Genomic DNA, 24,078 nt, shown 5'->3' with positions numbered 1-24,078 from the left:
GAATTTAGAGGGCCTTCTTCTACAAGATCCTTGTTTTATGCAGCAATTTCCTCTTCCATTTAATTGCCATATATATATATATATATATATATATATATATATATATATATATATATATATATAGCTATCATCAAAAGAAACCTCAGCTCATTTCTGATCTACCAAGCTACTAATATAATTCTCAACAGAAATTGTTGAAGAGTCTGAAGAAACGCATGTATATGCATGCACTGCCCCACCCAAAATCAAAAACTTTAATTTTACTAGACCTAGCTAGCTCCTCATCAGCACATGACAAGATCTAGTTTTTGTTCCCTAGACAAAAGTGAGCCCACTAGTATTGGCTTTAGCTTTGACTCCAACCCATATTGGATGGCATATTTAGTGACACAAAATTGACCATTGCCCTTCTCATTTCACACTATATATGCACCTTAATTAATTAGCTTCTTCTCATTAAAGTAGCTTAGCTAGCTCATCTTCTCTTCTTGAACCCACCTGCAGATCATCAAGATGGGGAGGCTCAGTTTTGGCTTGGATTCTTTGTGCCTGTTTTCTGGATCATCATCATCAGGCTCTTGCTTTTGCAGCAATGGTTTTGACAGTCCAGATGATTTTGAGAAGAAGCCTTTCATTGGTCCTAAAGTAGGGCAGGTGGTCAAGTTGAAGGATGTTGTTGCAGAACCTACCACCTTGGCTTTTCACCTCAAGCCTAAGGTAAATATAATATATATATATGGCTTTCACACTTCTGTCTTTTCTTCCTATTTCTCCATTTTTGGTGACAGTACAATTGAGGGAAACCCTCATACATTGACTGAGGTTATGCATTGGGTAAACCTCGTTCTTGTATAATAGTCCATAAACTATACAAGAGAGTTATAATGTAAACCGCCACATATATACATGCAGTTTTGCTCTTTTTTCCCTTGTTAGTTGGAAACTAGATTAACTAATGAAAAACATGATTATTATGACAATAAGCTAATTAAGGGAAATTAAAGTGTGCTAATCTTAATTATATTATGTTGTTAAACCATGTAGACAGTGGTGCTAAGGGTGTCCATGCACTGCAAAAGCTGTGCAAAGAAAGTGGAGAAACATATCTCCAAGATGGAAGGTATGGCTACTACTATCGCTACATACTGAAAATTATGAAATTTCTTACCACCTGATCTTAAATGAAGCCGAAATTCTTGTTCCGACCACTTTTGGTATCCGGAAAAACCTTTATTGCTATTTCTGATCACTTTTTACTTTTAACTTGATTTAAGATCACTTTCAAGTGGTCGGAAATTTCATAATTTCTAATAGTGTATACACTAATTTATATTATTAATTACATGCATAATTAGTTACTATTGTCAAGAAATACTCCTCTTAGACTTATATTGATTTATGCTTATTCTTTAAAAAAGAAAAAAAGAAAAAGAAAAAAAAAGGAGAGATATAACTATTCTCAAGTATAATAATAATTTTTATTTTTTATTTTTTTGAAAAATCACACTATAAAAACTTATCATAGTATATTATTCTCAACCACATACTAATTAATATAATTATGATATATGTTGAATTGCATTCAATGTATAATGTAGTTAATACGACATTACATTGCGTCACTGTTAAATGTATATTACAATTTATTTTTAAATTTTCATCAAAATTATACGGAGTATTATTGTTTTTTAATAATGTGCAAATATATGATATGATTTATTTTTTTTTTTTAAATGATGCAGGAGTAACTTCATACGAAATAGACATGGAAACAAAGATGGTTGTCGTGATAGGTGATGTTGTGCCTTTCGAAGTGTTGGAGAGTGTTTCAAAGGTTAAAAATGCCAGCTTTGGACCACTTCTCCTCACCTTACTTAATTCATCTCATCTCTTCTCATGTTTATATATTGAAGTTTATTTTGTAAATTTCAAGTGGCAATATGATGTTAAAAAATCGAGGAAGTTGACCGCATGTGTTTAGCTGGTTCAGTATGCAGTATTTAGGAGAAGGAAAAGAATCGAGAAAGTTTAACTTAGCTTGTGTTTCAATAATAATGTTTGTGAGAGCTCCCAAAATTGATAGCAATTTAGCTTTGTATGTATTAGTCTGAATTTAATGCAAATATTTTGCGTATTGAGATGATTACAATGTCCGAAAATAATTATATGAAACTATTAAAAATGAACTTTCAAAAAATGATAATTCTGTGTATTAAAAATGAATATTCCAACCGTTATGCTATGGAATCGTGTCCACCTTGCAAGGTGGACACGATTTTATGTTTATAATTACTGAATTATATGTTCATAATTATAAAGTTACATATTCATAATTTTTGAACTCTATATTTACAATTACAGAACTCTGTGTTCATAATTACTGAACTATATGTCATAATTATAAAGCTATATATTCATAATTTTTGAACTTCATATTCACAATTATTGAATCTCTATATTCATAATTATAGAACTATATGTTCACAACTCTATGTTCATAATTTAAAATTATATATTCATATATATTCATAATTATGAACTATCTTGAAACCGTATCTACCTTGCAAGGTGGACACGATTCCACAGCATAATTTCCCACCGACGAATGTGCCGAAATCTGATGTAGTGTCATATTAGGCCCAACACAAAATTTTAGTCCATTTCAAGCATATGTTTCCAGATTATTAGAAGGGCAATATAGTTTTGGGTCTTAATAAATAAAGAGCTCACAGTATTCATCATTTCCATGCTCTTTTTATGGGCTTATTAAGTTCAAAATATATATAATTGTAGGTCTAAACATGATTTCATTTAATTAGACAATTTAAATTTTTGGAGTTATTTTTTTTTATGGTAGAATCATCACGAATCAAAAGACAAGTAATTGTGGTTTAATTGCACCACTCTTCCTTTTCATAAATAAAATTTTAAATTTGAGTCCCATCCTAATCATAATTGGTATAATTGTTCTTTTTAATGAATAATATTGAAAACAAGCTTTCAATTCAATCCCAATATGGGTTATTACAACTTCTTAAACAAGTGAGGTAATGTTGCCCATAAATGAAAGAAGACATTGTACTAGGGAAGTCAATTGCTGGTTAAGAAAATGGTGTCTAAATAAGACACAAGACTCCATATTTATAGTATTTTTAGGGTAATTAAGATATAAGGAGAAATAAATGGATGACAAGCCTATAAAATTCCAGACCATACATGTGTCCATTCGAGTGCCAATCAACTACTATTCACTGCTTTCCCCATTCGCACATCCATCTAATTTATTTGAGTAGTAACAAGTGAAGTTCTAATAGCATCCACACCGGGAGCAAGTGGGGAGAATGTACTATTTTTAATGTATTTAATGCTTATATGGATGAGAGATAACAGAGAGAGAGAGATAAAATTGGGAAGCAACTACAATGGCCGAGAGAATGGCAGAATGGTGGGACCCAGCATGAAAAAGAGCCAAACGTGACAGTTACTCGTGACTGTCACGAGTGCACCCAACGGGCGCGTCAGATGCGCCTTATATTCATTTTTTTCTAATTTTAAAATATTTTTTTTTTCCTCTCCCCTGTTATATTCTCTTTCCTAATCAATCTTATAATAACCCTATAATATCTCTAACTGATAATATTGCTCTAACTATATTTTACGGATGCACGTATATGTAGCTATTGATGTGCTTAACCATGATGAACATTTTTAGACTTAAAACGACTGCACCGTCATTGAGAAATTTCTTTTAAGACATTGTTATTGAACACGACACAAATTCTTGTTCTATCCCTTTAATTTAGTCTTAAACGAACATCCAACCAAACAAGTAGTTGTGCTACAACATATTTTCAACACATTATACGTTTAAAGACCTTATATTTGATGTCTTGTTGTGTTTTGACCCTCAAATCTTGCAACAATTATGCCATAGACTCGGGTCCAAAATACACAATTTATATAATATGAAGTTCACAATTTGAGTTGTGAACATTCAGTATGTAAATTGTGAACATTTAGTATATAAAATTGTAAACATTTTGTATGCAAAGTGTGAACACGAATCTACAGAATAAATTCCCAAAATCTTGCAATAGTTATGTTGTGCAACCGAATGCACCATGCGCATGGTGCATACGATGCAAAACGACGTCGTTTTGACTAAAAACGCGCGTCCCACTTAAAAAAAAAAAATCAGGTTCGATTCTCGGCAATAGCATTATTGTGGATATATAGTTATGAATTTCTGGATATATAGTTATGAATTTCTGGATATTTAGTTCATTCATTGTGGATATTTAGTTCATTCATTGTAGATATTTACTTCATTCATTCACTGTGGATATATAGTTATGAATTTATGGATATATAGTTATGAATTTCTAGATATATAATTATGAATTTATGGATATTTAGTTCATTCATTGTGGATATTTAGTTCAATCATTGTGGATATTTAGTTCATTCATTGTGGATTTTTACTTCATTCATTCACTGTGGATATATAGTTATGAATTTGTGGATATATAGTTATGAATTTATGGATATATAGTTATGAATTTATGGATATATAAAAATGCTATTGCCGTTAATCGAACTTGATTTCTTTTTAAAATGAGACGCGCGTTTTTTAACCAAAACGACGTCGTTTTGCATCGTATGCACCATGCGCATGGTGCATTCAGTTGCACAACATAATTTGCTCAAATCTTGCAATCATTATTGTGTGGAGTGTGGACCATGGTCCACACAAGTTGTGTGGATCATATTTTGTCTCCTGTAAAATAATGTACATTCAGTACAAAAATAATGTATATTCAGTACAAAGATAATATACATTGTATTCAGGGGATGTACATTATTTTTGTTCTGAGTGTACATTATATTGTATAATGTATATTCAATACAAAAATAATATATATTTAGTATATTAAAAATGTACTTTTTGTTATGGTCCACGTAACATTATGTGGACCTTGCCCAAATCTTGACTGTAGGCTCTAATAATCATTTGGATCAAATAAAATTGTGGACCATGGCCGAATGGACCCAGGCCACTCCTCCTTTATTGAGAATTCAAAGTTGAGAGTAACAACGCAAATTGGCAAATTATGCAGAGGACACGAGTTTAAAACGACGATATTCTAGTTATAAAAAAAATTGATTTTGTCTAGCCGTTAACGGTGTTATTCGTTTATGAAATTATGAATGTAAAGTTATGGACTTATGAATGTACAGTTATAGAATTATTAACACAGAGCTCTGACATTATGAATTTACAATTATGAACATATAGTGATAAAATTATGAACGTAGAGCTCTAAAATTGTGAATGTAGAGCTTCGAAAATTATGAATTACAGTTATGAAATTACGAACACAGAGCTCTAACATTATGAACTTACAATTATGAACATATAGTGATAAAATTATGAACATAGAGCTTCTAAAATTATGAATTTACAGTTATTGAATTATGAATGTACAGTTATGGAAGTATGAATGTACAGTTATGGAATTATGAACATAGAGCTCTGACATTATGAACTTACAATTATGAACATATAGTGATAAAATTATGAACATATGCTCCTATAACGAAGCGCTCTGAAATTAAAAAAAAAAATTGGTGGAAGATAACGGTGCCACTAACGGCACCGTTACCGTGTCCACAATGTATGCTGGACACGGGTCCATAGCATAACGACTGACGCAAATTATGCTATGGAAACGTGTTCACCATGCGCATGATAAACACAGGTGTAGATTCATAATTTCTATGCTGTAAATTCATAATTTTGTTTTTCATTTGTTGTTAACGACGTTTCTCTCTTCGCAATCGCATTATTTCGTCTTCACAGTACAGATATTATGAATCTACAGTATAGAAATTATGAATTTATAATATAAAAATTATGAATCTACAGTATAGAAATTATAAATCTACAATATAGAAATTATGAATCTACAATATAGAAATTACGAATTTACAGCTTATAAATTATGGATCTATCCCGTCCGTGTTCACCATGCGCATGGTGAACACGGTTCCACAACATAACATATTGAGAGTAACAATAGTACCTTACTCATCCTTAAAATATATGATAAAATGATAAACTAGCCCGCATGAATAGCTCAATTAGTCATAGGGTGAAATTTGAAAAAAAAAATGATTAGGGATCGAGTCTCACTAAGTATATTGTAGGAGTAATATCTTGAAGTGAAAGGGCTTCTTGTGCACATGATTTACATTCTTTCAGATATCCTGTTGGGTAGGGATAATGATAAACTAGCCCGCATGAATAGCTCAGTTAGTCATATGGTGAAGTTTGAAAAAAAAAAATGATTAGGGATCGAGTCTCGTATTGTAGGAGTAATATCTTGAAGTGAAAGGGCTTCTTGTGCGCATGATTTACATTCTTCCAGATATCCTATTGGGTAGGGATTGTGGATTCAACATTTTGGGAAAAATAAAATGATAAACTATTGGGTACGGATTATTATGTTTTGGACGAAGTGGTTGGGCGATAATAATGGGACTGGAGTCATTAATTTAGCCTTTGTATTACGTAGTCAAATCTCTCTTTCATCCTTCTCACTCAACTTTCCAGTTTCCACCATAAAAATCTTCTACTTTCTTCTTCTTCTTCTTCTCTCTCGCGCACACTGATACTCGCAACACGAAAATGGCAAAGCGGCTCTTGTTTTTTATCGCCCTCGCCTTTGTCTTCACTCTCTCCCGCTCCGACCCGGATCAGACCCCGAAAGCGACTCTATCCGATGCTCACCGCGAGCTAATCAAGTACGGATTTCCCATCGGGCTTCTCCCGACAAACGTCCGAGGCTACAGCCTTAACCGGACCACCGGCAGCTTCGTCTTGTTTCTTGACGACAAGTGCCGAATCACTCTCCCGCCGGATAACTACCTGGCGACTTATTCGAAGAAAATCACGGGGAAAATCGTCGAAAATCGTATGGCCGAGCTCGACGGGATCAACGTCAGGGCTTTCTTCAAGTGGTGGGGCATCACCGGAATCAGATCCAGCGGCGACAACTTGGTGTTCGAGGTTGGAATGGTCACCGCCAAATACCCTTCTAAGAATTTCGACGAGAGCCCTGAGTGTGAGGGCAAGCGCTCCTCTTCTTGAGGGTATGTACTGCCGTTTGCTTCCCTTAATTTTTTACTTCCTTTTCCAATCTGCTTTTACTTTCAGTTCAATTACTAAATTCACTTGTTTGTTGCTTGCTTGCTTTGTAGTTTACATATGTTATTGTGAAGAATTATGTATTTAGGTTGATATAACTGTTACTTACTTTCAAGATTAAACTTTATTAGTGAAAAATGCTAAAGGTATGAGCTCTGGAACAAAAAATTTAAGAAAATTGTAATCTGGCCTCTTTCCCCCATGAGAAAATTTCTCACCTTTATTGAATTTGTTAAAACTGGAAAGTCAACTCTGAGATCCCCTAAATCAAGTAATTACTAACCTAGCCAGACCCTTAATCCAATTTATAGGGTTCAAGGCAATTTTTTTCTTGATTTTCTTGAAAAAGTATGACCCTTTTTAAACTTTGTTGTTATGAGGGTGAACTTGCTATTTTGTTGATGACAGGGAAGTTAATTGTATGTGCTTGATTACTTCTTAAAGAATTTTACTTTTAAACTAGATTCAGTATCCAAGTTAAGTCAAAGTTTCATGGGTTTTCCTTTTTTAGAAGAGGAAAAAGTATGGCGAATTGCTGATCCTTAGCATGTGGTGAAACGTATGTACATACTACATAACTGAGTTTTCACTCTTCCAATTATGTGTGGTTTTCTAATGTCTTTACTTTTCTTTGTTCCCCAATGAGTCCGAGCATTTTGGGTTTGTTAGTTGGACAGTCTATTGTCATTACTACTGCACATGCATGATGATGCCAGCTAATTGTTGCTGCTTATACATTTGTATATACACAAATGTCTCTCTGTGTGTATTTATTTATTGTATGTATGTGTGTGTATAAATCTTGGTTGCGGTTTTTTGGTTTCAAATTAAAAAAAAATCAGTTCTTTTATCATGACCTTTAATTTGTTAGTTGAAATCTATCACTCTATAGTTTCCGAGTGAACTTTTTTATGTCCCTCTAGCATTTGACAAATATAGCTTTTGCAAGTTCATTTTTATAGTTATTGAATGCATTCTGAATGTCAGACCATAAAAGGAACCAAGTTAATGGTTAACAAGCCGAGGTAACATACTAACATAGTATTAATAAATAACATTAAAATAAACTAAAAATAGTATACTGATATATCGCATGGAGTAGAAGGTGAATATTTAATGGGAAATGTGAACAGAACAGCCAGAGCTCTCTAGTAAAGGCAGAGGAGCCGGGGCGGGGCTTGATACTCGAGTCTAAGAACACATCTTGCTTGAAGTTTCTTAGCCTTATTGTTGCTTTAAGTCTGTTCGATTGCTCTTTGTTACATGTATATCTGCAATCAGTGATGTTGATCATCAGTGTGTGTGTGTGTATATATATATATATACCAGTGTTGCAAAAATCGCGCCTAGGCGGTCGGCCACCTAGGCGCTCGTCTAGGCACTCTAGGCGCCCTAGGCGGTCCCCAGGCGCCTAGCGATTTTTTCAACCTTGATATATACACACACAAACACACACACACACGACATGCACGGGTTTGTGGTTGATATTAGGAATGAAGGTAAATTCTACCATACCGGGGTTGTAAGTTATACTCTCCCTCCATAGTACTTCGGACAAAGAAAAGGGTAGAATTGCACCGAGTATACAAACATCTTAGAATCCCATATGAAATGAATGCATATATGCGTGGCTACTATTGTTGTTCTGCTGATAAACAACAGATTGATTTACTATGGTAAATCCACTGATAACCATTTTGATCCTTTGCAGGTGATTCATCTGTTGTGGATTTTAATTAGCCTGTGAAATAATTTCCGCAAAATAGTGGACGCAGAATGTATTATGTACTGATAAATTAAGTTAAATGTAATCAAAAGATCTAGCTGCCTATGATAGCAGATGGACAATGCATTATTGTTGTATATATGCTTTATGTTTATTGTTTGTACTACGCAATGGCTCTAATGTTATATGCCTAATCGCTTCAATTCAGCAATACCATTTTTCTATGGACTTGGGGGCAGGCTTATGAGATCTAGATTGTAGTCTCAATATTTTGGAGCTAGGGTTTGGGCTCTTGAATTTTTAGATTAGAAATTGGACTCTTCAAGTTGGCGGTAGTGTGGAGATGGATTATTTGTATTTCGGTAGTGTGGAGATGGATTATTTGTATGTAGAGTCAACGATAGGGATTAATTGAGATATTGTTTGGGTGACTTGCGATATATATCTAACAATTCAGGTAGGGGTTCTGGAGATTCAGAATTAGCGTAGCGTAATGTCACAAACATAGAGTTCGGCGTAGCACACAATGTTTGTGCGGCGTCCTGGGGCCCCGCATATTTCGTGGATCGGGGAACGACAATAGCTCCTGACCAGTTGTGCCTTTCGAATCACATCAGTCCTCTTCATAGTTAAGTTCAAGATTAGGGGCAGGCTCCTCAAACTTAATTGTGTTGACATGTCTGATTTGGTCCGACCTCTGGTCCTCTTCATAGTCAAGTTCAAGATTAGGGACAGGTTCCCCAAACTTAACTGGGTTGACATGTTTGATTCAGTAAGACCTTAGCGTCTAAGACAGAACATTCTTAATGCTATTGACGCGCCTTTACCCATTTGGCACACTATTGACGCCCCTTTACCCATTTGGCAAGTTAATTAGTTGGCTCATTCATGATTCATTCATTGTGTCTTAACATAATCACAGAAAACGGTCCATGACAGTAAGCCCCACGTACCTGATCATGTAGTACACCTGCATGTTTAGCATGTTTCCCTGTGCGGTTCACTGCGCTAATATAGAAAATGAATGTTGTGTAGTGTGGTTTACGGAACTGTTGGGAAAGAATACTAAAACTGAACTTTGTTTGATTTATATTACAAGATGAAAATTATGTGATATACATATATCATTGGGCCAGACGAAACACTAAAGTTGGTCTTATAAATTTTACATTATCATATTCCAAATCACTAGCCAAATGAAGGAAATGGATAATATGAGAATAAATATTTGTCAAAACAATCTCAATTCGCATATCATATCGTTATCTTTCCATATAGAAGTTGTTTTGTATTTGGTTCTGTTTATTGTATCATAGCATATCCATTGATTGTATTATACAGGTTTATTGGTTAATCATCATTTATAATACATTATTTATACTAATTGTCTCTCCCTCCTCTCCGTGTCATTTTTATGCTCAAGTATAGGAGTTCTCTCCCACCCCCACCCCAAAACACACACACACACACGAGATGTTATAATATAACTCAAAAAAAAAGTTCATATTTGCATTACACATACAACGCAACACCATTCAAGTTGATTAGACATTTTGTTTGGTAATCATAATGCTCTAAGGGGAGTGTATTCAATCAAGACTTTTATAAATTTTTACAGACTTTTATCGACTTTAAAAGTTTGGTGGTATTCAATTTAGACTTTTAAAAACTCTTTAGAAGTATATTAATATTTAAAAACTAATTAACTTTTGTAGATTCTATCAGAATATGATTTATGTAGACTTTTTCACATGAATTTTTTATTATTATTAAGAAGGGGAATACCCGAACAGTACAGAGCGAAGATCAAAATGTATTACACAAGACAACTAGTAAAAATTAAAATAAAGAAATATTTTTATTGGTTATATCATTAGTGAAAATTGGTTATATTTTCTTTATGTATAATACACTCTATTTTTGTTACATCCTTTATTTGTTATTATTATTATTATTATTATTATTATTATTATTATTATTATTATTATTATGCATTAATTTATTTATGATCTATAAAAGTATATTATGTATTATAAACGTTTTGTAAGAAAATTATAAATAATATATTAATAGAAGTTATGGAATGTTTGTTGGAGTCTTAATGACTTTCGTAGATTTTTTAATATGAAAAGGTTTTTAAAAATTTATAAATATTTGTCCTACGAATTTTTATAGACTCGTATAAAATTAATATAAGTTTAAAAGATTCTATGAAAGTCTAGAAAGATTCTACAAAAGTCATTTAAAATCCAACATTTTAAAAGTATTTGAAAATTTATAAAAGTCTTAATTGAATATACCCCTAAATTCAACTCTCTGTAGGAGCTTGGTTTGAGCCGATCAATTATAAGCAACTTAGATTGAGTTAATTTATTATAATCATTTAGCGGTGTTATAAGATAAAATTTTACTCGAATCACACATTTAAATAAATTATGGTGGAAGATTTTCCCGTAAATCAAAATAAGGAGTAACATTTTGCATGCACGGTGTTAATTGCGTGTGGACGGTGACTAATTAGATATATCGGTCAACGAATGGTATCAATTCTCCACCAAGAAAGTCGGTCATTTGCACCGTACAACTAATAAAATTTGGATACATCATCAACCAAACCAAACTAACCCCCAAGCACGGGTGGGTGCAAATGTGCAATTCCAAATTTGAACAACTCCAATCAAAATCAAAGTCAAATTTCCAAATCTGTAACTCAGAACTGGACCTTCAAACCAAGCTTTCAAAACTTTAAGTTAAATCGTTTTCTATGAATTTGTAAATTTTATCATTATTTCTTTTTGGTGTCACAAAAGATCCTTAAAACGGTACTCACTTCACTATTTAAATGACCATTTCTAAGGCGTCAACCTGAAGAGTTCCTCCCATGCTATTTGGCGGTTCGATCCGCATCACAGTTCCTAGCCTCTTTCTTGACTATTGAATTATGAATGTACAGTTACGAAATTATGAATGTACAGTTATGGAATTATGAACACAGAGCTCTGACATTATGAACATATATAGTGATAAAATTATGAACATATGTTCCTATAACGAAGCGGTCTAAAATTAAAAAAAAAAAAAGAAACTGAAAGATAATGGTGCCACTAACTACACCGTTACCGTGTCCACAATGCATACTGGACACGGGTCCATAGCATAACGATTGCACCCCCGCCCCCCCTTCTCCTTTACCTGGCCCAAAGTCTTTTGTTTTAATTAATACGATGATAAAACACGGCAATTTATATCCTACACCACGGCGCGCGTTGCACTATGCGCCCAGATGCAAAACGACGTCGTTTTAATTATTTTTTTTTTGAAATTTCCCGCCCCAGTGAATGGCAGTAGTTTTTTCTTAAAAAAAAAAACCGCTGTTCAAGAATGTACATAATGTTATACTAGAATACACATAATGTTATACATGAATGTACATAATTATATAACAAAATATACACTCTTTTTAAAAGATAATACACATAATCTAACATAATACATAATAAACATAAACTTTTAACATCATACACATCAACTCGTAACATAATACACACAAATTTTCTGATTTGGATGTACATAATTGTATAAAAAGAACGTACATAATTGTATAAAAAATACACATAACTGTATGAACCAATACACATAACGTTGTGAACAAATACACATAACGTTATGAATAAATACACATAATCTCAGCAACTTCCTACCGCGCCTCCCAACATTACCCCAAAACGACGTCGTTTTGGGAGGCGCGCGGCGCACAGTGCTATGTGCGCCGTGGTGTAGGATATAACGATTGATAAAACACACTTTTGGACAAGTTTGGCTTCTCATTTACCTTGTTGTCAAATTTTCATTAGTTTTTTTTTTTTTTTTTTTTTTTTTAATTATATCTTTTTTGTCCATCTGATCTAAATAAATCATTTACTAAATTTTTATATAGACAATATAAATATATTGTATATGTACAATCTAATCATTTTGTTAAAAGAAAACCATTTACATATTATTTTTTAAATCTAAACCCAAAAATAAACTACTAATCCGTTAGTTGTACAATTTAAAAAAACAAAATCATAGTATAGTTAAGAACTTTTCAAATACAGGGTTTAAATTAATTTTTTTAAGACATAATATATGGAAAAGATATATATTTTTATAAAATTAAATAGATATTTTATACAAATACATACTACAATGTAATAGAATCAATAATATATATATATATATATATATATATATATATATATATATATATATATATTAAAATAGGCCTTCTGTGGCTCTATCCCAATGCATCCTAAAAGTGCGTGTAAAGCGTTCGTCTCATTCAACCTTGTTTATTACGTGGCAATTTTGACCAAACTTTCTTTTTTCAAATCAATGCACGTAAATAACACTACAAATTACGGGGTTTTTATTTATTTATTTTGTTAAAGAAACCCAACAAAAAGAAAAGAAAAAGAAATCGGCCGACGTCTGCGTAATATTCGGTTACCGAGTGGCCAATTTGGCAATTTGTAAGCAATAAATACTTATACATAAAATACTGCAATTAACTATCTTATAGCTGTTACATCAACAATATGAAACCGAGTATTTTTTTTTCCACGTTGGATATGATGGATGAATTTATTAAACAAACATATTTTGTTGTGTCTTCATGTTCATTTCAATTTAATTGCATACACTATTAGACTCATATAATATTGAAATTAAAGATTAGTATTTTTTTTTTCTAGGTGACGAGAAAAATTTACACTCACTATTTAAGGATGTGCATTGAGTAACTCTCTCGCTCTTATATTCTATGCATTTTTTTATCACTCAAATTTCTCTATTCCCTCATCGCCTATACACTTTTGCACCCTAATTACTACTCAGGTTCTCTACCTTGACCCTGCCGTTGAAAGTACGACTATAACTAATACTTATAACATGTTTATCATTTTTTAAAGTGGCAATTACTTTTCGTGCATTAACGTTTTTTTTTTTTTTTTTTAACAAAGCATCAACGTTATGTTTATGTTAATTATTACTTATGTAAAATATTATGATAGATCATATCATGCAATGTCAAATTTAATACTATGTTAATACCACTTTTATCTCAAGAGTACCAAATAAGTTTCTATACACATATATGCATACACAGTATATGATTGTCAAGTTGATGCTAAAACTTGCATCTTCTATATTTTATGAAGATTATATTCCGCGTAGAAATCTTTAATTGTCAACGTCGACTTTGCTTAGCTTCTTGAGAAATGGTCCATATTCAACTTATGGTGCGTGCAAAATGTGAAATCAAACCATATAGTTCAGCCGTGTGATATGCTACATACACTGCATCTATATATAACAAAATCACACGTCATATTGAAAACCTTTTAGTTTATTATGAGTTTATATACTAGACTATTATATGTGCCAATGACCTTGTGATCTAGTGGCATGAAGTAGTGCAGCTCTTCCAAGTGAGAGGTCATGGGTCTGAGTCTCAGTCTTACGGTATTGACTATTTGTGCTTCAGTAGATTGAGAAAGTAGTTATGAACAGATACTACATTGTAACAGAGTCAGTAGTACTAAAAAAAAATAGACTATTATATGTTTCATGTTTATATTATAATAAATACTTTATTCATGATTAGTATTATATTTTCAGTATAAATATTTTTATATTGATCCGATCTGACCTATTTTGTGAATAAAGATTCGTAAAACGTTTTGCCGTAAGTGTGACTCTATGATATAAGATGCGAATCTATCACATTACCACCCGCTCATAATCTTCTCCACCGTATTCATATAATATACAACATTAAAGCGTGACCTAATATATATTCCCCATTTGGGATATTGGCGAAAAATGGGGTCGGGGGCTATCTTATTACGTAATACACTAATACGGAATAATAACTAAAACGAGCAATTAATAATAAAAAAGAAAAATGAGACATATCCAAATAATCTTATCTTTACGCGCGAAAACAACGCGTGAGGAGCACGAGCAAAGCAGAGACAGACAGGTGGTCCTGGTACTTCCAACGCCAAGAATCAACCACTGCGCTTTTCCAGCTGATCCCGTTTACCCACGCGCCTTTCCCGCCCGTGACGCATCGCCGCTTCAGCTCCAATCAGCGTTCAATTACGCAGCAGAAACAAGAAAAGTCCCCAACTAACACTCCAAACAAAAACAGCGAAAGAGAGAAGAAAGCTTTCGTTTCAAAGATTTTTTTTTTTTTTTTTTTTAGTTTTTTGTTTTTTCATTCGTTCGTTACCATCCCGAATGAAACCCCCTAACCCCTTTTCTCCTTCACCTGCGTAGAAGCCCTAGTCGTTTTCTCTCCCAGTTTCTTTCCTTCCTACAGGTATTCTTTTCTTCGGAATTTTCCGGCTTTGACACCATATATTATACGTGCGCTTCTTTGAATTTGGATGTGTAGAATGTTTCTGGGTTCAGATCTGCGACTGGGTATTCCATACTATGAATATTTATTGATTATTTCGAAAGTTTGGATTTTTGTGTGGTTAATATATGTGTTTTATATTTACGCCGGGGATAAGCTTGATTGCAACGATGCCATGAGGGGAGTATGGAGTTTGCTGGCAGCGCTTGGTATGGGTTTTCAGGGATTTTGGGCAATGTCTAAATTCTCAATGTGGGGGACTGCTTTAAATGCCAAATGTGGGTGTGCTGATGTTTTGTTCTTATCTATATTTTTCGTTTTGGGCTCTTGAGTTTCCAGTATTTAGCTAAATGTCATTCTTTATTGGAGTGTATAAGTAATGGATGTGATTACTGATCGTATTTGTGCTTATATTTCTTGTTTGTTTTAGCCAATTAGTTGGGTTATTTTGTTGACTTGTTTTCTCCATTCTTCCGTCAAATACCATTCCCAGTGAAGAAGAGATTAAAAGTAAAAAGAGAAAGAATTTGTGTGGTTCTTGGGAATGATAGTATGCTTTTTTATATGTCAAATTGAGCTTTAATAATCTCTAGAACATGCACATACTGCTACTAAGTTTTCGGAGGTTGTATACTTGTTTTTATGTAGGTGAATGCCTCCCTTTACTTGTTTCAGTTTCATATCCTTTGAAAATCATAGAGAGTTACTATGTAGCCATGGAATAGAGGGCAATGATAATCAGATTCAGGACCAACATATCTGACATGGTTGCATGCATTTTAAATAATTCAAGTGAGTTCCTTTTGTTTGTTGAATGTAGACAGGACATGGTTACATCAAGATTATAACAAAATGAAGTTTTAGTAATGGAGTTTATAAGCACCATGCAAGTTTACTGTAGTCTACAATTCTACGTATAGGGAGAAATAGGAAAAAAGTGTCTTAGTCAATTGTTGCCAAAGTTTTTATTTTTTATTTTCTTCTAAATGCAATATGTATGTGTTTTTTGGAAGTGATTTGTAGAGAAAGATTATTGTTTTTACATTACATGGGATATATGCATAGCTCGACACCTTATTTTGCTATGTCCACAATTTTTTCAAAAATGATTTTTAACAACAGATCAGCTGGGAGGGTTTCATCAGCACTTCTAACTGCCTTTCACAACTTGGACGTGGAAGATAGCTTTCTTGCTAAAGGTGAGATGCTTCCTCATGCTGTTGTTTCTTGGATGTTTTAAAACATTTCCCTTGGTGTTTCCTCAGGCAGCCTTTGCAGTGTCCCCTGTTTCTTGAACTTGAACTTGAACATGTATAGAGTATTGAAGAGTTTGTTTCTCTACACTGACTTGCTCAATCCACTTCTGGACAAGTATTCGACATTTATTACTGGTTTAATGTGCTTTGGGTTGTATAGATTGCTCCTTCAAATCCTTTCTGTTGCATGTGGCTTTTAAGTACGATATCTAGCTGATTCTTGAATACAGAAAATCAAGTTGATTCTTCTCTAGTTTTCTCCGATTATTTTAGCTTCTTGTGCAAGGATATCCTTTAACAGTCTTAGCCTTGGCCTTGCAATTACACTTACACTCTTTATAAAAGCAAAAGTCCCCTATTGTTTTGATACCCTCTTTTGTTTCCTTTTTATTTATTTATTTATTTATTTATTTTTATGTAATTGGAATATAGATTGCATGCTTTATTTTACCAAAATTTTGAATTAATAAATCAAGTAAGATATTGAGGATGTTTTCCTCAACCTACATTGGCTTGAGGTTTGATACTTCTCATCTCAGTCCTGAAGTGTTTCTCATAAAACTAAGGGTTGTAGAAAATGGGAGATGAAACCAACCCTTTTTGTGCTTTGTGGTGGAGAGTGGCTTAAAATTTGATTGGTTCTATGGCACCATATGAGCCATGCAAGGTCTGTAAACTACCTATTTACAGTTCTTTTCCCTATGGATGATAAAGAAACTTTATAACATAATATGTGGAAACATTAAGTAGGCCCTACGTTTCCCTAAAGTTTAAATATATGAGAAGATAAGCTTTTATCAATTTCATGCTTTTTTTAGTTTGTCTTTCTTTAAAAGAGGAGAAGTGATATTAATGTCATGCGTGAGTCATTACTGTTCTTGCCTAAAATAAGAGAACAGCTGGTTTGTGTATACGTCGTTTTACTTGGTAAAGCATTATTATTTATTTAGATGTCCACTTACATGAATCTTTCTCAGTACATGCTTCAAGGATAAGTTCAGAGTATTACAACGATACTGGCATTTATTATGTGAATGATACTTGCTCTTGTAAATGGTGCAATTGTTTGAAGTAATCTTTCCTTTCCTTTTCCTGGAGATTTTTTATTGTTAACTTTGAGATGTAATGATGGATATTTCTCATGTGCATTAAAGTTATAGGATTGGTAAAAACTAGTATCTTTCATGTTATTGGATCATGCCTCTATGCTTTTTAGGTGGATCATATTTCAAGGAATTCAGCCCAATACCATTAGGAATTTAGGATTTAACTTATCAAAGTTTATATGGAAATCATCAACTATTTATACAGGAATGGATTTGCATTGTATGATTGTTAACTACTCTCATCGATGAAAAGACAAGGCATTCAGATTGATGTAATGTGAAACCCTCAATATTTCTAGATCTGGCATTATTATTTGAGATCTGGTGATATGGGTGTTCTTCTAGCATTTGTCTTTGAGTTAATCCACTCGTAATCCATTCCGTTTATGATCAAGGTGTTCTGTGTTGATTCGTTTGTGGTATGCTTCCAGTATCACGTAATCTCATGCTCATTCTGTACTTGCTTAAAGGATGATTGGTTTCTCTTTAACTGTAATCCCCTTTAAGTTAGATACTCTTTTATTATTATTTTTTTTTTATTTATTATTTTATTGCCCACAGAGTTGAAAATCAATCTTCCATTAGCATGGATGTGTTTTAACTAACAAGGTGGGAAACAAATACATTTCTGCTGGTCATTTCCTGATGACAAAGTTATTTGATTTGTTCGTTTGAATAGAAGATATTTCTTGAATATCATCTATTTAGTGTCATCCTGGATGGGATCTGCATTCAGTGTTTTGCTAATTTTTCTATAGTTTATACCGTGCTTGCTTTCTATCTCCCCTTGATTTTTTTTTTTTATAATGTCTCTTTTAAACTTAAATAGTTGAATGCAAGAAAAACCTCATTTGCTATCCCCATTGGATCTTAACTCTGAAACTGATAACTAAATCGCATGCATTTGATCTTCTGTTGATCAGTAATCAGATCTTATGTATCTTAGCCACGCCTTACCACTGATCACATTTGAGAGCATTTATATGCTTGGTTGTCAAAAAGTTCTGTTTTTTCCACACCTTAAACATAGGGACATCATGGTTGCGAATTCAATTGTGTTTCCACCATCACGATGGTGATTTATGTGTTCTTTTTGACCTTTCACCATATTTTGACTGCTTGTCACAGTATGGATTCAGATGCAATAGTCATCAAATATGTTCTCTATGTAAGAAACCTATTGGCTATTGGATAACATCAAAAGATATATTTAAATTGAAGTGTTCAATTACTGATAAATTGGTTTTGTGAATTCCAAATGCTATGAATAGATGATGCTGAATTGGATTTGGTATGCAAGATTGACTGGCACATTTTCCTTTGGTTTCAGGCTTCAAAATCTTTGCTCGTGATAAAATGGAAGTAAAAATGTTTCATCAAACTGTCCAGATTCACTCCAAAAATTGCTGAATTGTTTTACAAGAAAAGATCTTTCGAAACTTTGCTTCACGGAAAAGAAGAAATTGGCTTCATCCAAGTGTAAAATGTCTGAGCAACCACCAAAGTCAAGCAAGAAAATTTTGAAGGGTCAGGAACAAAAGAAATCGTCTTCTAGTCCCAAGGATCATCTTTCAAGAAAGCAGCAGAGGAAAGGGGAAAACCCCGTCCGAATACCACCAGCCACAGAGCAGTGTTCAGATTTTAAATGTTCAAGTTCATGGATCTGCAAAAATTCTGCTTGTCGAGCTTCTATTTCAATAGATGACACATTCTGTAAGAGGTGCTCTTGCTGTATTTGTCACTTGTTTGATGATAATAAGGATCCAAGTCTTTGGTTGGAATGTGCTTCAGAGTCTGGTCAGGGAGAATCCTGTGGATTAACTTGCCACATTGAGTGTGCCATCCAACGAGGGAAGGTAGGGGTCGTTGATCTTGGACAACTAATGCAGCTAGATGGGAGTTATTGTTGTGCTTCGTGTGGTAAAGTTTCTGGAATACTCGGGTATGTCCTTCACCCAAATTCTCTTTTCCTTCAGAGTCACTTTGCCAAGATTTATTAGCTTTTCACTAATGCTCATAGTTATCTATATGTGCTTGACTGCAGCCAAAAAGACAAAGCCAGGATATACGTTTTAAGTTGTAGTGCCTCATATAAGAATCAATTTAGGGGGATATCATCTCAAATAGTTATCCACATAAGCTTATTCTCTGTTTTGATTGAATTTGACAGGTTTTGGAAGAAACAACTTAGCATAGCAAAGGATGCTCGCCGTGTTGATGTCCTTTGTTATAGAATATACTTGTGTTACAGGCTCCTCGATGGGACTTCTAGATTTCGAGAGCTACATGAAATCATTAAAGAAGCCAAGGCAAAATTGGAAATAGAGGTTGGCCCCGTGAATGGAGTTTCAGCCAAGATGGCCCGGGGCATTGTTAGCAGGCTTTCTGTTGCAGTTGATGTGCAAAAGCTTTGCTCTCAAGCTATTGAGAAAGCAGATGAATGGCTAGCTACAAAGCCCTGTGCTGCCCCTAACCTCGGAGGTATTACTTGTCTAGTTAAACCAGCATTAGATAATTTTTGTTTTGATATACTGAATTAAAAGCTATCGTCTTTTTATGTAAAGATATGCCTTTTTTTTCCAGAGGGTTCACGCCCAGCAGCCTGCAAGTTCCTTTTCGAGGAAGTGACATCTTCTTCAGCTGTTATTGTACTCATAGAGCTGTCCACTGCATCGTCAGAAGATGTCAAAGGCTACAAGCTCTGGTACTGTAGGAATAGAGAAGACGTTTACACAAAAGAGCCACTTTGTGTCTTTCCAAGAACTCAGAGAAGGGTTTTGATATCTAATTTACTTCCCTGCACAGAATATTGCTTTAGGATTGTATCATATACAGAGGCAGGTGACTTGGGACACTCTGAGGCTAAGTGTTTCACAAAGAGCGTTGAGATATTCAGTAGAAACGTGAGCCCGACTGATAGAAATCACGGTAAGGGGAATCTAGACACTGGAGGAAGCTCCAAGGCTATAACAGCAGTGGAGTCGGATTCTGGGTTCAAGGTCCGTGACCTTGGAAAGATCTTAAGGCTAGCCTGGGCTCAACAGCAAGGCTGCTCGGAGGGCTTATGTGGAGCAGAAATAGAAAAGTTTTGTGAATGCAACAATGTTAAACCTAACACCGTACAAAAGGACCATAAACCTTCTGCTTCTCGGCAGCTTGACTTAAATGTTGCTTCAGTTCCTGATTTGAACGAAGAGTTAACCCCTCCTATTGACTCTTCTAGGGATGAAGATAACGGGTGCACGATTGGGCAAACCGTTGAGGCAGACGATGCTGTCTCTCATGACAATGAGAGGAATGGTGTTGCCGGGTCACATGGGACCCACGACTTTGTAGTTGATTCCAAGGTGGAAGGACGGAAGAAGAGGGCAGCTAGCACCACCAATGGTGAGACACACGACTCTGATAGCACACTGATAAATGGATCGCCAATCCAAATTCAGAACGGTTCAGGGTGCTTTGACGAAAGCTTTGAATACTGTGTAAAGATTATACGCTGGCTGGAATGCGAGGGTCACATAAAGAAGGACTTCAGATTAAAGTTGCTTACTTGGTTTAGTTTGAGATCAACAGAGCAGGAACGACGGGTGGTGAACACCTTCATTCAAACTCTCATGGATGATCCGGGTAGCTTAGCAGGACAATTGATTGATTCTTTTACGGACATCATATCCTGCAAGAGGCCTCGCAATGGCTTTTGCAGTAGGCTCTGGCATTAAAAGGTGCAAAACACAGAATTGAAACTTAGTTTTAACATTTATTTTGACGAATCGTTGCAGAAAATCTTGCCCATTCTCTCTGTACAGGCAATATTTTTTGTGAAGTTGCTAGTGAAGTGATTCATTGGTAGTGGACTGGCAGGCCTGTGTAGCTCAGCCTATAAAACATTTGGATTCAAGAAAGCTTTTACTTTTGTGTAGGAAGGAAGAATTGACTCTCTCCCTCCAGGAGGGAGAGAATTTAGATTCAAGAAAGCTTTTACATTTGTAGGAAACCATTTCTTGTTTCTCTGAAAGCACCCAAACTGAAACATAACTCAAATATTTCAGTATTCATTTGGATAATACATCATTGTGTTAAGTTACATTTGGTGCCCAAATCCTATTTTAACTTCTTGAATCTTGCTTTTCCACTTCTTATTTGATTAAACTTTTATTGAGCTAAGTTTTTGATGCACTTTTAGTGTATATATTGATAGTGAACAAGAAGTTGTTAGTTCATTAATGGGTAAGTCAATTGTGGTAATTTATGATGAGATCAATGTATTATTTTAATCATATGGATCTCTAAAAAAGTGTTCGCAGCAAGAATTTAAGAATGAAAAATGAGAATTTACGTAGTATTTTTTGTCCACATTATCGACTTGTAGGGATGTGTTTTTTTTTTTTTTTTTTTTTGTGGGACAGCTGGCCTAGAGATTTAAATATTTGTTTATTATCAATATTATAAATTTAATGATAGACTTAATACTTGTTTGAAAACAATTATGAGCTATGGATTGTGTTAAGTTAATATAATCCAAGACTCTTTAGATTATTTAGAGTTCATTAACTAAACTAAATGAGGTAACCATACCATGCAAGGGGTGAATGACTTCATTACAATATATGCTCACCAAACATGATAAAGCCTCATTAATTATTTATGTATTTATTTATTTTTAAGCTAAGGCCAGAAGAGTAGAGGATTCAGTCTCAACTAATTGACCAACATATGATTGACTATTTAAAAAAAATTATTGAATTTAGTTTGAAAAAATTAAAATAAATGAATGGTTGGCAATAAGTCATTAACAATTGCCTAATGAGGAGAAAAAAGTTGGTCGTTGGACTTTTCTAGACGGAATACTCCAACAAGAAACAAAGGAATCCTTTTTTTGACTTAGTAAATTAATAATGTTTTTCATTATATTTTTAATGTGTCTGAAAACAATCAATTTTTGTTAATTATATTGCTCCCGCCGGCTGAAAGCTGGCTGCTGCTCAACTATATATATACTATTTTCTTCTAGTAGTATTTATGGATTTTTGACTGAATTGGTTTGTTTTCATAGAAAAGTGACAAGAATAAATAATTTTTAAAACTTAAATAAAAGATGAAAAATTCGTTTGCGACTTGAGTTTCTTGTTAGAAACACAACTCGCACTTGAATTTCTCAAAATTTTGAACTTTTTTTTCTGTTAAAATATGACATGCAAGTATTTGTCAAAGTGTATACAAGAAACACAAGTCATACATGCATTTCTTGTTCGTATTCTTACGAACGAGAAACGCAAGTACAACATGCGTTTCTTGTTGTCGGAGATATCTGTCATCTAAAAACTCAAGTTCGGACTCGATTTGACCTCAAACGAGTCGTCGATCGGCAATCTTCCGGTGTCTCCATATCTCGTCCCTGTGTCGTCATCGTCGATAGTCTTCCAGACTCCAAAGTTAGGGCTTGGGGGGATGGGTGCGGGAGTGCAGGAGCGATAGTACTGGAGTAGGGTAAGCCTTAGAAGGGAGTAAAATTTTAATAATAATAATAATAATAATAATAATAATAATAATAATAATAATAATAATAATAATAATAATAATAATTAAATGATGAACTTATTGAATTAAAATATTTACATTATATGTTTATTTTACATACAGAACAATATCAATGTTTATAGTTTACATTAGCGTTATGAAAATAATAAATTAAAATTTAACGTGTCAATTTTCTTTTCTTTCTTTTTAAGCATAATTTCAGTATTGCCTTTGGTTTCAATTTACTAACATATAACCCATATTTATTAAAAAAATTTATTACTAAATATTTAATTTCGATTTTATTTACTAGATTCAACCTAAAGATACAGTCAACTAAATATTTAATTTCTTAATTTTCTTGTAATTTAAGTATTAAAATTGTAATTTTTCTTAATTACTAATATTGCTACCATCAAACAAAATATCATATCATGGATAATATATAACACGTGTTTATTTATTGGTCTAAAAATTATGTGTCTACCGTTAACATATTCTGTACATGCAGTTAACAAATATCTGTAAACAAATTGAAGGTACACAACATAGTAATTACAAACAAATAACTTAATAACATGATAATTATAGACACATAAATTGTTAAATGCAATTACATAATATGTTAACTACAGACACATGCATAAAAAATGTTGTGTATACAATTAACATATTTTGTACCTGCAGTTAAAAGTTTACAATAATTATAATCTCGTACTTTGGGATGTGCATCGATTGTCCACTGTGTGGTCAATTTTGTGGGCTTTAGGGGTTAGGTTAGGAGTTAGGGTTTAGGGGTTTAATGTGTTCATTTACAAACTGTTGTACACCTTTCTGCACTCCCAAAATAAAAGTTCTGT

General features: G+C 33.6%; 3 protein-coding genes across 5 annotated transcripts; all 3 read left to right on the top strand.

Annotated features, from left to right (window-relative positions):
* The first annotated feature begins 469 nt into the window (after positions 1-469).
* LOC109186330 (heavy metal-associated isoprenylated plant protein 7-like) lies at positions 470-2,086 on the top strand. The gene is made up of 3 exons (XM_019336269.1): positions 470-717; positions 1,045-1,120; positions 1,743-2,086. Exons 1-3 carry the CDS (start codon positions 514-516, stop codon positions 1,979-1,981), a joined length of 519 nt encoding a protein of 172 aa, XP_019191814.1. The 5' UTR covers positions 470-513; the 3' UTR covers positions 1,982-2,086.
* A 4,508-nt stretch (positions 2,087-6,594) lies between these two features.
* LOC109186882 lies at positions 6,595-9,144 on the top strand. Its single transcript, XM_019337063.1, has 2 exons — positions 6,595-7,152; positions 8,919-9,144. Exon 1 carries the CDS (start codon positions 6,689-6,691, stop codon positions 7,148-7,150), a length of 462 nt encoding a protein of 153 aa, XP_019192608.1. The 5' UTR covers positions 6,595-6,688; the 3' UTR covers positions 7,151-7,152; positions 8,919-9,144.
* Positions 9,145-15,092: 5,948 nt separating this feature from the next.
* Positions 15,093-21,785, top strand: LOC109186801 (VIN3-like protein 1). 3 transcript variants are annotated; one of them, XM_019336948.1, is made up of 5 exons: positions 15,093-15,300; positions 16,462-16,538; positions 19,032-19,643; positions 19,872-20,182; positions 20,285-21,785. In XM_019336948.1, the coding sequence occupies exons 3-5, from the start codon at positions 19,186-19,188 to the stop codon at positions 21,418-21,420; spliced, it is 1,905 nt and encodes a 634-aa protein (XP_019192493.1). In that variant the 5' UTR covers positions 15,093-15,300; positions 16,462-16,538; positions 19,032-19,185; the 3' UTR covers positions 21,421-21,785. The 3 variants fall into 3 exon arrangements, with proteins under 3 accessions (XP_019192493.1, XP_019192495.1, XP_019192494.1); XM_019336949.1 differs by lacking the exon at positions 15,093-15,300 and adding an exon at positions 15,324-15,617; XM_019336950.1 differs by lacking the exon at positions 16,462-16,538.
* The last annotated feature ends 2,293 nt before the right edge of the window (positions 21,786-24,078 follow it).

The sequence above is a fragment of the Ipomoea nil genome, unplaced genomic scaffold (genome assembly GCF_001879475.1).
Source record: "Ipomoea nil cultivar Tokyo-kokei standard unplaced genomic scaffold, Asagao_1.1 scaffold1407, whole genome shotgun sequence".
Taxonomy (NCBI): domain Eukaryota; kingdom Viridiplantae; phylum Streptophyta; class Magnoliopsida; order Solanales; family Convolvulaceae; genus Ipomoea; species Ipomoea nil.
The sequence above is the reverse complement of the archived record's forward strand: the minus strand, read 5'-3'. Positions and strand labels throughout refer to the sequence as shown.